The sequence below is a fragment of the Salminus brasiliensis genome, chromosome 1 (genome assembly GCF_030463535.1).
Source record: "Salminus brasiliensis chromosome 1, fSalBra1.hap2, whole genome shotgun sequence".
NCBI lineage: Eukaryota > Metazoa > Chordata > Actinopteri > Characiformes > Bryconidae > Salminus > Salminus brasiliensis.
In genome coordinates this window covers 56,240,481-56,253,907 of record NC_132878.1, presented here as the reverse complement: position 1 = coordinate 56,253,907, position 13,427 = coordinate 56,240,481, and the positions used below count along the sequence as shown (strand labels likewise).

General features: G+C 40.1%; 1 protein-coding gene across 1 annotated transcript in view; it reads left to right on the top strand.

The window, feature by feature from the left end:
* kcnh5a (potassium voltage-gated channel, subfamily H (eag-related), member 5a) overlaps window positions 1–13,427 on the top strand; it is a 107,919-nt gene that overhangs the window by 59,678 nt on the left and 34,814 nt on the right. Inside the window, exon 9 of the mRNA XM_072682728.1 lies at window positions 11,885–12,084. Coding sequence (XP_072538829.1) covers window positions 11,885–12,084 — 200 coding nt within the window. The remainder of the gene's footprint in view (window positions 1–11,884; window positions 12,085–13,427) is intronic.

Below are 13,427 nucleotides of genomic sequence, written 5' to 3'. Positions count from 1 at the left end.
TAGGCGACATATGTCTTTTGGTAGTGTTGAAATTTGAATGCACTTTATTGTGCTGTACTGTGAAAGGGTGTGTGTATTTAACCTGCTTTGTAATGGAAACAAAGCATAGCGCGTAGCAGCACTGCTTACAGTCGTCTCTTTAAAGAAATCTCAGAGGGGTTGCACTCTGAGCTTGTTCTACTGAACCCTGTGTATTTGCTAGTGCTTTAATTGTGGGAGGTTTGTCATTACGTTACTCTCACTGCATCCGGGAGAGTTTTGGGTGGAGAAAAACTGTAGGTTTTCGCTTTGATCGCTAATCAGCTGCTCTAAGGAGCACCTTAAAGTAGTTTATATTCAACATGGAAAAGCATTACCAGTATATATATGCAATATGTGCAGCCGCACGAGTCACCATGACCAATTCCATACACCAACTGCTTTGGGGCAGTGGGTGTATGTGTATGCTGTGTTCTCTGCAGTGATAGAGCTCTGTTAAATACCTTTGGGATACTTGTATACAGGGATACTTGGGATACAGTATCTGATCTCAGAAATGCTCCTGTGGCTGAATGCAGTCAGAATCTCACAGCAGTGCTTCAACATCTTGTGTAAAGTCTTTCCAAAAGAGTAGGGGCTGTTTGCTGCAGCACGGAGTGATATACTCTGTGCTAGATACTCTTGCTGACACAGATGTGCAAATGCACACACACACACAGCTTATCTATACACTGTAGAGAAATACTACCAATAGAGTAAGACTCTAGAACCTGTCAGATGTGGGATACAGCATTGGCCACTGGAATTATGGTGCTCTATCCAATACTTTTGGGATGAGTTGGGCAATTTGTGATGAGGTGTGTGTGTGTTTGGGGGGGGTGATCATCCAACATCATGACCTCACTAATGCTCTTGTTGCTGAATACAATCAATTTGTGTAAAGTCTTTCCAAAAGAGTAGGGGCTGTTTGCTGCATATACTCTGTGCTAGAAGCGTTGAATGTATAGGATTTTGTTGGATGGACAACAGTTACCCTAAATATGGTCAAATATGGCCTAAAAGTATTAGACAGTTACTTGAAGCACCACAACGAAATTAAGTGAAGTAAAATAAGTTATTTTATTACATCAGTAACCACATGATACGCTCTATGTCAAAATGTTTGTGGACACTCTTTCTAATGAACGCATTCAGCTACTTTAAGTTGCCCCTATTGCTGACACAGATGTGCAAATACATACACACACTTATTACAGCTTATTTATTCCCTGTAGAGAAGTACTACCAATAGAGTAAGACTCTAGAACCTTTGGAATGTCAGATGTTGGATAGAGTGGTAACCCCCCCAGCATTGGGCTCTGGAATTATGGTGCTTTATCCAATACTTTTGGGATGAGTTGGGGAATTTGTGATGATGTGTGTGTGTGTGTTTGGGGGTTTGATCAACCAACATTATGACATCACTAATGCTCTTGTTGCTGAATGCAATCAATTTCTCACAACAGTGCTCTTCCAAAATCAAGTAGAAAGCTTCTCTGGACAGTCGAGACAGAGACAAAAGCAGGATTTACTCTTTCTTTACTACCCTTGATTTTAAAAGAAACAAGTGAATGAGCATGTGTCCTAATACTATTGTCCAAATAGTGTATCCTCATGTCATCACAGTAAGAATGTAGTGTTTGAGCACAGCAAAAAAACAAGTGAGTATCTTTAAAAGATGTTCACACTCACACATCTCTATTAGAAACATGTTTTTTTGGAACCAGCAGTGGTTGATGCCCCTTAAGGCTTAAGAGTGAACATGCTGTACACATTGTAACTTTAAGAAACTGGCAGTAAAAGTGGTATAAACTTGATATGCCCAATGAATAAGAAAAACAGAGAAATGAGATGAATTGACACCCGCCCCAAAGAGAGTGACGACTAGTACTTCTGTGTGTGACTGCAATTTGTGCAGCAGGAGTGTTTTTGCCCAGGGTCAGAGTGGAAACCAGATGGCTTAAGTGTAGCCAATTAAGAGTCTGTGTAGTGGCCTTGTTGAGTGTACCTTGCCCCAGAACACAAGAGACGGCAGTACTTTTACTCATCTGCTAAATGCTAATTTGTCCTGACTCTCATCTTTATTGCAACCATGACTTTTGCTAGAGCTACAAAAAACTAGCGAAAGGAATATTAACTAAATGAAAGTTGTTTCCCCTGCATTTTTTTATTTTAACTTTCTCCTTTTTTTTTAGCAAGTGTTCATTTTAACTATATTGTCTATAGGTGTGTTTATATGGTGTGGTCCATCATGGTTCATACAGACATAAGCTGCAGAAAACTCTGGAACATTACCAGCCCAAAGATAACAAGTATAGACAAAAGACTAGTAGTACATTAAAACTGTACATAGAAAAACAAATAATAGCAAACACTAGACAATACATCAGAAAGGCCACGCCATTGAATTTTGGATACAGTTGCTTAAATATTGACATTATCTGATGCTTGAATGCTACATTACATGTTTGTATTATGACATATTCATTCAGTAGTTTTGTAATTTAATTGGAAGTGTGTTAACTGGTAACACATTTTCTGTTACTTGTGTGCTTGAGTACACTGCATGTCCAAAAGTATCCAGATGTGTACTAATTGGAGAATTCAGCAACTGTAAAGTGCACCCATAGAAGGGGGTGCTCTGGAGCAGCCACATGAGTTAAATATACACTAAGGACCCTGTTTTAGTGATCTTAGGTGTGATATGAATCGTGCAACGTGTAGCTTGATTTAGAGCATGTCAGTGTGTCTTTGCTATCGTCACAACATGAAAAGTACGCCTTGCACGACTCAAAGCGTGCAAAAAGCATGTACTAAGTCTCTTAATTAATCATGGCTGTGTTTTGGCCATAACATGCAATAAACCAGTCAGTGTGTCACTTGCCATTGCCTTTAAGAGCCAGGTGTGGTCTGACTTTGGCAGATTGCTATTTTAATGGTGCAAAGCGAAGGGGATATGCGCATTGGGCACTCCCCAGTCACTGCCAAGATGGTCATGAACGTCTGACTGTTGATGTCTGTCTAGGTTGTTTTCAGTCAGTGGTGCAATTGTGTTTTCCATTGCCAAGATAGCAATAGCCCAGAAATTTACCAGAACACACCTCATTTCAAGACTATCATGGGCCAGTGGTGGCTCAGCAGTTAGAGCTTCGGGCTATTGATGACAGGGTTGTGGGTTCGATACACAAGTTGCCACTGTTGGGCCCCTTAAGCAAGGCCCATCACCCTCTCTCGCCACTCCCCGGGCGCTGGAGCTGCCTGCTCACTGCTCTGGGTGTATGTGTGCTCACTGCCCCTAGTTCACTAGTGTGTGTGTGTGTTTACTACCACAGATGGGTCAAATATGGAGAACACATTTCGCTTTACATAGTACAGTGACAGATACTTGCACCTTAACCACACTCATAGGTGTAGATATATTTGCAAGCACCATTGCTATTTAAACGTGAAAATAGACTGTTGGCAGGGTGGAAGATAGCAATGAGCATCGCCAACGCGCCTTGCGCAGTGTGTAAGATAGGGCCCTATATGTCTAGAAAAGTATCCAGACACCTGTAAAATTAGAGAATTCAGCTACTCAATTGAAGTAGCTGGAGCAGCCACACAAGTCTCAGGTCACTGTGCCCAATAACCCCTCAGAAGAAAGATTGGAACAGGTGTCAAACGAATTTTGGACATGTAGTGTGGATACTAAGGATTCTGCACTTTTCATCCAGGCAGTGGCTGAGTCTTATTTTCTGGAAGTTCCAGAGTACTTTATCTAAAAAATGTCCCTCAGAAGTGATGGATAAAGACACACTGAATTCATGTCATTTTTGTGTACTGGTATTCAGCTCTTTTTTCTGAGCTTACTCATGCCTGTGGCTTTCCATGTGTATTTTTAAGAAAGAACCCTGCAGTTTTTTACGTCACAGTAGAATGGGACTTACGGGATCAACCTGTCTCCCAAAGATGATTTATTGAGAGAGAGGAAGAGAGATTTGGCTTTGCAGTGTAGCGCTGAATAAAATATACTATATGGACAAATGTATTGGGACATCAAGCACCTGGCCATCCAGTCTGTCTTTACAAACATTAGTGAAAGAATGGATGGTTCTTATAAGCTCACTGAATTCCAGTGTGTTACTGTAATGGGATGTTGCCACTGCAACAAGACAGTTCATGAATTTTTTTCTCTCATAGATATTCCACCATCATCTGTGAGTGGTATTACTATCAAGTGGAAGCGTTTAGGAACCACAACAACTCAGTCACAAAGTGTCAGACCATGTAAAGTTACCGAGCAGGGTCTGCAAGTGTTTTTATACTTGTTAGGTCCAGCTAATCCCAAATAGGAGAAATTAAAAATTGCACACCAAGTAAAAGTCCTGGTCTTAGGATGATATAGCGTATTTCTTTCTCTTTAAATGACTGTGTGTCTTAACATTTTCCCCGAAGGACATATGTGGGCATCTTCTTTAAGTGAGAGATCATGATTATAACTGTGCTGCAGGACGTTTTCATGCGTACAGCTTTCCAGAATCTTTCCAGAGACTATCTCTGGCGTACATGACGTTTATTACCCCAACTCTCGCAATAACGTTCGATTTTATTTGTGTTGGCTGACAAACATAATCAACGGCGAGCACCCATCCAAGGCCTAATTTTATAAAGCATCATACGCATTTGTTCTCTGATGTCTCATTTACAGGAGCCGTGATTCCACTATGGGATGTCTATAAGTAAATGTGATGTGTCTTCAAGTCATTAGCTAAAAATATGACGGAGTAATATCAAACAGCAAGTCAGAGCTAGAGACAGAGATGTTAGCGATTGTTAAGCAGAGTGAGGATGCACCAGCAGGATTTTATCAGTGTTCATAATACAGCCATTGCATGGAGTATATCCATAAAAAGGACACAAATCATGGAAAAACACACATTTCTTCTTTTTTGTTTGTTAAAAATGTTTTAGCTTCAGCCCAATAATGTAGACATCATTAGTTTTAAACCTCACGTTCATTTGAAATTACTGTTATTGTGCTGTCACTAAAACAGGGAATTTGCATTGGTGAAGACAGGGTTGGCCATTCAAAAATGATAAAAGATCTTCAAGAAAGAAAACAAATATATACAGTTAAAATTGTATGAACAAGAAAGCATGCAACCAGGGTCTTTGGTGTATTACTTGTCCATGTACGCGCAAATGCAAGTTTGTAGAAACACACTGCATGTCCCTCTCTGTTGTCCTTTGTGTTCTTCCCCCCGGGACAGTGGGACCGTATTGATGGATGGAGAGTTGGGGGAACGTATATATTTAATTGGTGTCCTCCAGTCTGAATGAGACATTTGCCCATTACAGCCCTGTCCTGTACAGTGATGTGTTTATTTGTGTTTTAGCCAATCCAGCGGGCTTTTGGGGGTTAGTGCTTTACTCACAAAAACGCTGTATTATCATTTGTATCACTTGAATCTGTATTCAGGCCCTGTGAACAACCACTGCCCCACCACCTCCCTGTCCACCTCCAGCACCTCTGCTGGAGCCTCAGCAGTAGGAGTCTTCATAGAAGTCACTTATAGATTGCCCTCCGGGCCCCGGCATTTTCAGCAGAAAGTGCAGAAGTGGAATTTTGCTGAACTCTGTGTACAGCGATGTACAAGATTGAATAGACCCTATTCTACATTTTTCTTTTTTTCTATTTATTCTCATGAGGTCCAATTACAACATTTTTGTTAAAAATAATTCCAATTCATTTCAACATTTCAAAAGCTGTTGTAATTGTTTTACTAGAAGGACAAAGGTATTGGGACACCTACACATTACACCTACAGGAGCTTTAATGACATCCCATTTTAAAGCCATAGGCATTAATATAGTATAATATAATATAATATATAATATAATGGAGTTGGTCAACCTCAATGCTTCCACTTTTCAATAACACCACTCACAACTGAATATCTGGGAGGGGAGTTATTTTACAAACTGCTGCTTTCACAACTCTCCTTATCACTTTAACATGAATATACATCGCATGGCTAAACCTGTAGGACATCTCAACCACGATGAATTTAACGTGTGCTATTTTGCAGTATAGTTTAAATTAGTCTGTGGGTTATAAAACATTTACAGTGTTTACCTAGTACATCAAAATTCAGTTTTTCGTGATGTGACCCCTTTAAGCTGGTGTGCAGCACTGAGTAGATGCACACACATACCCACCCGCTAGATGAGCTTTAGCTTCTTTCTCTGCTCCCTTTACTGACTCTTTCTTGATGCTTACCATCTGTACTTACACGCAGTAAGCCTGTGCCTTTCCTAATCTGGTATTACTGCTGTGTACAGCTTCAGCCATGCTCGGGGACAAGGCTGGCTTTGGTTGGCTGGCACTGGGTTTGTGCGTTTTTGGTCCTCTGTAGGGCTCCATCTCAGCACTGTAAGCCAGCCTGCAGCACACTCGCTGGAGCGGCTGGTGACTCAGCTTGCTGAATATTTCATAGCAGCTTGGTTATTGAGCAGGGAGATATTACAAGGGCTTCGCTTTGTAGTGAGTACACTGTCATTACTCATAAGATCACTGTCATCATCATATACACTGTCGGCCCTTTGATATGACCATGAATCTTTTATTCAACCCTCTTGGCGAATTCTGAGTTTCCTTTTTCGTGCCATTCTGAGGCTGGTGTTAAACACTGGATACACGTGAGGGAGGGTCTGTTTAGAATGAAATGAGATGTTTTCTGCAGCTGCTTATTTATCAGTGCCGTGCAGAAGTCTGATGCCACCTGAAAGAATAATGTTGAAAACTGGGGAGTAAGCATTTTTTTTGTTGGAATGTCATATAGTGTTTTACACATTAACTGAACATATAAACAGTTCAAACTATGTTTTTGTAAAGTCTTGTAAAGTGAGAAAAGCTAAGCTTAATGCTAGCTAATGATAGTGCTATTACAAACTTCTGTTACCAAGGTATAGCCACACCCGTTTGTACAGAATCCCCTCTAGTTACTAAGTAATACATCTTAGTGTGTAATAAGCCTTTCTGCATTAAGGGGTTAACCCTTGTATTGACAAAAATGACCTGCCCCTATGTTTAACGGCCTAGAGTTAGTCCAATCTTAGAGAATGTGACAGATTGCCTTTGTTCATACTTCCATGAAAGCTGTACACCACCAGGGAACATAGATTGTCTTTGGGTCATTGTTGACCCTGTAGGACAAGGGGTGTGTACAGAATGTAAAATCCTGAGGTTTGGTAATTAGATGGTTTGTTGAACCAGTTGGATTGCTAACACTTCATTGACAACCACTGTTTTTGACAATACTTACATTACCATGGTTTTATAATATTCTAACTAAAACTACTATAATCCATTTTAGCATAGTATACTAATACTAGTCAAAGATATAATCTTGTAAACAGCACAGCTCATTTGTCATTGTCTGACTAAGGCCTTATCAACTGGCATTTGGGAATACATTCAGCAGTTCCATGCATGTCATCTGACACCACAACAAAGATGCCATGTTGAGGGTTTTGTCCAAAACTGATACTGAATAGAGAGAGAGTGAAAAAGTAAACAGTCCTGTTATCAAACAGTGAGAACCTCACACGTGTGCTGAACTGGGATGCATCACGAAAGGGGCATTTGAAAATGGGCTGTACTGGTGTGCATTGTGAACAGGACAGGTCCAGTACCGGATTTCTTCTTTTCTTTAGAGTAGGAGGTGAAGCACACAAAAAAGCACATATGGATTTAGAAGAGGAATGGAGCGTGCTCAATCTGAACGTCTGTTCACTCTGAAGTGCTTCGTTATGTCTGTCTGCAAATTCAGTGCAGGAGAAATCATTGGGAGAGCTGTTCCGGTTTCGAGCCACTTAATCGTATTTCATCAGGCCACACCTAAAGTGCATCTGAAATGCTTTTGTTATTTCCATTATTGGCCCATAAAAGGTGTCAAATTGGTTATTACCCCACCTTAATGAGAAAAATGTCTGCTTCAGTGGAGGGGAGATGGCATTTATGGAGAAGCTAATGCCAGAAATGACAAACGTCCGACTACCACCCACCCGCTCCTTCCCATCCATCAAACGATGTGTTAGCGAGGGCTTTAGGACTGAAAATGCCCCTTCCTCCGGAGAGGACCACCCACGAGTATGTCTTCACCAGATTTGATTAGGTCAGGAATCTGAAGTAATACAGAGTTCTCATGGCTGGATGTTGCTGACTGTGGAGCAAATATAAGCCGGTAGATGAATCAGAAGCTGCAGTGTCAATGCTGGGTAAAGAAGGAGTTGATACAGTTCATACAGAACAGAAACACTTGTGCAGCTGGAAACAGAATGCAGGTTCGGCTGACTATCCCTGAAAGCTGTAATCATTAAGTCCAGCTAATCCTGTTCTTTTCTTCTAAGCACTCACTGCAGGACCCAAGAGTGAAGTTAACTTCCACTGCAGTCTCCTCTTCTCTCTTCTGTATCTCTCCAGTCCTTTCTCTCATATAATACAAATACACTATTTGGCAGGGTACAAACAATGGCTTCAATATTTGTTCCCTGCGTCCAAAATTATTTGTATTCTTTTTTAATGACTTTATTCTCACGACTAGACTCGCTGTGCTCTATGTGTTTCTGCGGAAGAAGGTCACAGTGTGGCTACTGTATGTTACGGCAGGATACTCCAATTAGAGTAGGAGCAGAGAGAGAGAGAGGGAGGAGAGAGAGAGAGAGAGAGAGAGAGAGAGAGAGCTTAGGGTGTTTCACTGATTGTTTTTTTTCTGCTAATCCTTTCTCATCCTAGCACAAGTATGTGCTTATGAACTATGCTTGTGTTATTTGTATTAATAGCTTATTCATATTATTTGTCATTTTTATATTTGTACTATAATAATAATAATAATAATAATTATTATTATTATTAGTAGTAGTAGTAGTAGTAGTAGCCATTGTAGTAGTCGTAATAGTAATAATAGTAATAGAGTAAAACTACTAGTAGTAGTAGTAGTACTAGCAGCAGTAGTAGTAGTAGTAGCAGTAGTTGTAGTAGTAGTACTAGTAGTAGTAGTAAAAGCAGTAGTAGTAGTACTAATAGCAGTAGTAGTACTAGTAGTGGTAGCAGCAGTAGTAGTAGCAGCAGCAGTAGTAGTAGTAGTAGTAGTAGTAATAGTAGCAGCAGTAGTAGTAGAAGCAGTAGATATTGCAGTAGTAGTAGCAGAAGGAGTATTACTACTACTAGTAGTAGTAACAGTAGTAGTAGTAGTAGCAGCAGTAGTAGTACTATTAGTAGGAGTAGTAGGAGTAGTACTAGTAGCTTTTCAGTCATTACTTACTACTCCAGTCAGAATGTTCATTATCTAATTCATTATCTCTCTCTCTCTCTCTCTCTCTCTCTCTCTCTTTCTCTCGCTCTTTACATGGTGACTGAATATGTGGATCTACTACTGCATTCTCTTTGTTCAGCCTTCCTGCTCGTTGGCCTCTCCGGGCCCGAGGCGTGAGGCTTCTTGCTGTGTTTGTATGACCTTTGTGCTGACGGTGTGCCTGGCCGCTGGAAACGTCAGCACTATCAGTTAACACTAAGCTGTGGGTAATCCCCGCCTAATTACTGGGCTTAACCACACTCTTAAATGCATTGGTGTCTGACATGATTTATGGCAGCTGCATATAATGTGCTGCTGTTGCTGCTATGTGGGAATGTGTGTCTCTGTGTGTGTCTGTGGTCTTTCATGTATGCATATATCATTTTTGTCTGTTGGTGTGGATCTGTGTGTGTGGGAGAGTATGTATGAAAGACTACAAGCATGCATTCATGTATTTACTTTTTTGAATGTGACTGTGTCTGTGTTTGTGTGTGAGTGTGCTTGTCTTTGCAATATTGAATGAGTTCACGCGCACAGGGAGGTGTTTTAAATTATATTCCTGCTGATGGCTCACTAATGCCTGCTCCATAGTGTCTAAACTAATAAAACAGTAAGAGCTTGTGTTCACACAAATGGGTGAATTATCGGTTCACGATTGATCTGCATCGCCGCTAAATGGTGAAGTCGTACCTAGAAATTACTCGCCTCATCAAAGCTAAAGCTATTATCATTACTCAGCCCTCTCTCACCCACGCACACCCTGAATTAATGTTTTATTTTCCATAGATAAGCACAAATGACTGTATTTAACTCCTGCTGATCTAAGGTTGTACCATAGAAATAGGTGGAAATAGTTCTCAGCAGACTGGCGTACTGAACATCTGGCGTTCTGAATGCTGATATACTGAAAGCTTTGATTGGTGGCTCATTCAATCGAAGAGTGTCGTTTAAGCCCACTACATTCCATGCCTTGTATTAAAGAGAGAAATCTGTCTGATGGAGCACAAGTGGTCGTGCTCTCTGCTGATGAGTGGATAGCAATCTTTCCCCTAATCACTCGTGAAGCAATAGTGGCCGGCACATTTTCTTTCAAGCGCGTTTGAGCATCCTAGTGTTGAGAGCATCGCTAGTGCTAGGGGGAGCTACGAACGGATGGGTTAATTGGTGTACCTGGCAATCATAACTGTTAGAAATGTGTTTTTCTTTGTATTCCATCACATTAACTGATTCAGCCATGAAGATACAATTCTATCACAATAACTGACAGGATGAAGAGTAAGTGCTAGGGGGAGCATCAGTAAACAAATCTGAAGCATCAGTAAACAAATCTCACCACAACACAGAGGTGAAAAGCCCATCGAAAAGATCCTGTAGTGCACTGGGCTCGGAAAGTTATAGTTGTTACCAGAGACTGCAAACATGGAGCTTGTTAGTATTTATATTCACCGTCTCTTGATTATTTCTTATTTTGTACACGTCTTATGATGAAATACAGCAGACCCTATGGTTAAATTACCTCATTAGTTGCATAGTTTGGTTACTTGAAGTCAGTGTTCAACAGAGTAGGGGAAGACACTTAGACTTGTTTGTGATTTTCTTTGTAAAAGTAATATTTATTTTCTGCATGTCTTTGGATGTGACACAGAACGTCCTATAGTTCATTTCCATTGTTAATTGCATAGTTTGGTCATTTGCAGTAAATGTTTTATGCTGTAGGTTTACAGGCTTTCAGTTTCTTTAGACTTGTTTGTGATTTTTCTCCACTTCTTTCTTCTAATTAGCCAATTTTCATGTTGCCTGACACTAGTGCAACTGTGGGAGGGCAAAGGCCAGCACACTGCTCCTATGATGCGTATCATTTCTATGTGCCAGACACTTGGCGTAAAAAACAGCTATAATAAGTGTTATGCTGCCTTGTCCAGTGCGGACGACAGGTGGTCTGTTCCAAGAATGTGATTACTTCTATTTTCATGTCATCAGGTACATTCTGTACCTAATTTCTTCCAAAGTTGGCTTCTAATGTCCATGCACAAGAAGGAAGTGCCATTTACTCATTGTTTTATTTATTTAGACTGTATTAAACACCACCCTACATTAAATCTGCTCTTAGATTTAGAACAAATGGGAAAAAAAATATATATGGATATATATATATATATATATATATATATATATATATATATATATATATATAAACATAAAATGAACTCATACTCGGGAACTCGGGAACCTCTGTGCTGTATTCAGTATGGTGATTTTTATGTTTGATGTGGGCTGTACCTTTCCACAACATATCCATGCTTATGTATTTAGGATGCTTTGAGGAGAAAATGACAGGCAATCCACTGCAGTGACAAAGCAGCAAGAAAGCTAATAACTTCCTTTCTAACCTGCATAGCCTTCCTCTCTGCCAGAACAGCCCTGATCTCACTGCAGACATTTTCACTAACCCTTGCCTCAGTCTGGCCTTTGATTTTTATTCAAGTGCTCTCTGAAGGGATCTTAAGCTTTCCTTGTCTCTTTTACAGCTCTCCTGTACGCCACCATCTTTGGAAACGTGACCACCATCTTTCAGCAGATGTACACCAACACCAACCGCTATCATGAGATGCTGAACAATGTACGGGACTTTCTGAAGCTCTACCAGGTGCCGAAGGGCCTGAGCGAAAGAGTAATGGACTACATTGTCTCCACCTGGGCTATGTCCAAAGGCATAGACACAGAGAAGGTGAGGGAGCCTCTACATTTTCCTTTCGACTATTGTCCTTGTGTTAACTCCTGCAGTTCTCCCAACATGTGTTTGAAGAGCCATGCTATTGGATAGAATATGTGTGTTAAGGTATGTCCTGCTTTTTGCAAACTTTCCTAGGCAACATGAACTCGCTTGTATAATCAACTTGACAACAGAAAAGCAAATTAGTTGGCAACTAACTTAGTAGTTAATTAGTTGGTGACATCATTGCACGAATGCTTCAAGACACACGTGAACCTCTGATTAAAAGACAAAGTTTAACCATAACTGTGTGGAGTACAGTTTTACTGCTGCTGTTACTGTTTATGGTAATAATTCCCTCATTTTGGACGCAGCTGCAGTGAAGACATACAGACTGAGCAGCTTAATGTGAACGGAAAGTGTGAATAGAACTTATGTAGAGCTATAAGGCAACACGGCCACACATCTGAAGTGACATCACTTATATTATTAATTAGTTCTACATTTACTGCATTTAGCTGATGGTCTTATCCAGAGTGACCTGCAAGGTTATTCATATTACAGAGGTGGGCCAGTGAAGTCTTAAGAGTCTTGCCCGAGGACTTTAATTAGTATAGAAAACTGGTTTAGTTTATCTGCTACTTTGCATAGCCTTGGATTTAAATGTTGACAGGAAAAAGACTGGAAGTTTTATTTATCTCTTATATCAGCAATAAAGTCCAAACAGTTCATTTTTGAATAAAATATTAATCTATGAATTTTTGTCTTCATTGTTAGTTAGCAATTACATAAAACAACATTAAGCTATAAACTCTGATAGCTACACCAGAGGTATTTGGTATCTAAGCAATTCTTTATTCAAATAATCAATTATTTGTCTCAGACATAATGAGATTATATAGTTTATTGTAGCCTGTATGGCCTTTAGCCTGGAGTTGATACAAGAGTAGTAGAAATGTTGACTTCAAGAATAGAAGTACCTTTCTTAAGTCAGTGCTTGTCAGCCAGATATGCAATTGTCTTTGGTATTGCCTGTTTTTCAGTAAATGATAAGTAGAATCAAAGCATACTGGTTTTGTGACTCAAATATGTGCATGAATGAACTTTATTTCTGCTTTGTCATACCTTATACTGCCTGTTTAAGGTTCTCAAGTGGAACATGTGAAGTTATTTGAGCTTCTCTGCTCATTCAGGTGCAATCAGGACTCAACATCTGTTAAGTGCTAGCCTGTCTAAAAAAGGCAAAAGGCTTTGAAAGTTAGAGCACTTCGCTAGTTTAGTAGTGTTGAAATTCTTGCAGTTTCGCTAAACAATGCAGTCATATTCTAGCTAGCAATTGTTTCCCCCCTCTGAATAGC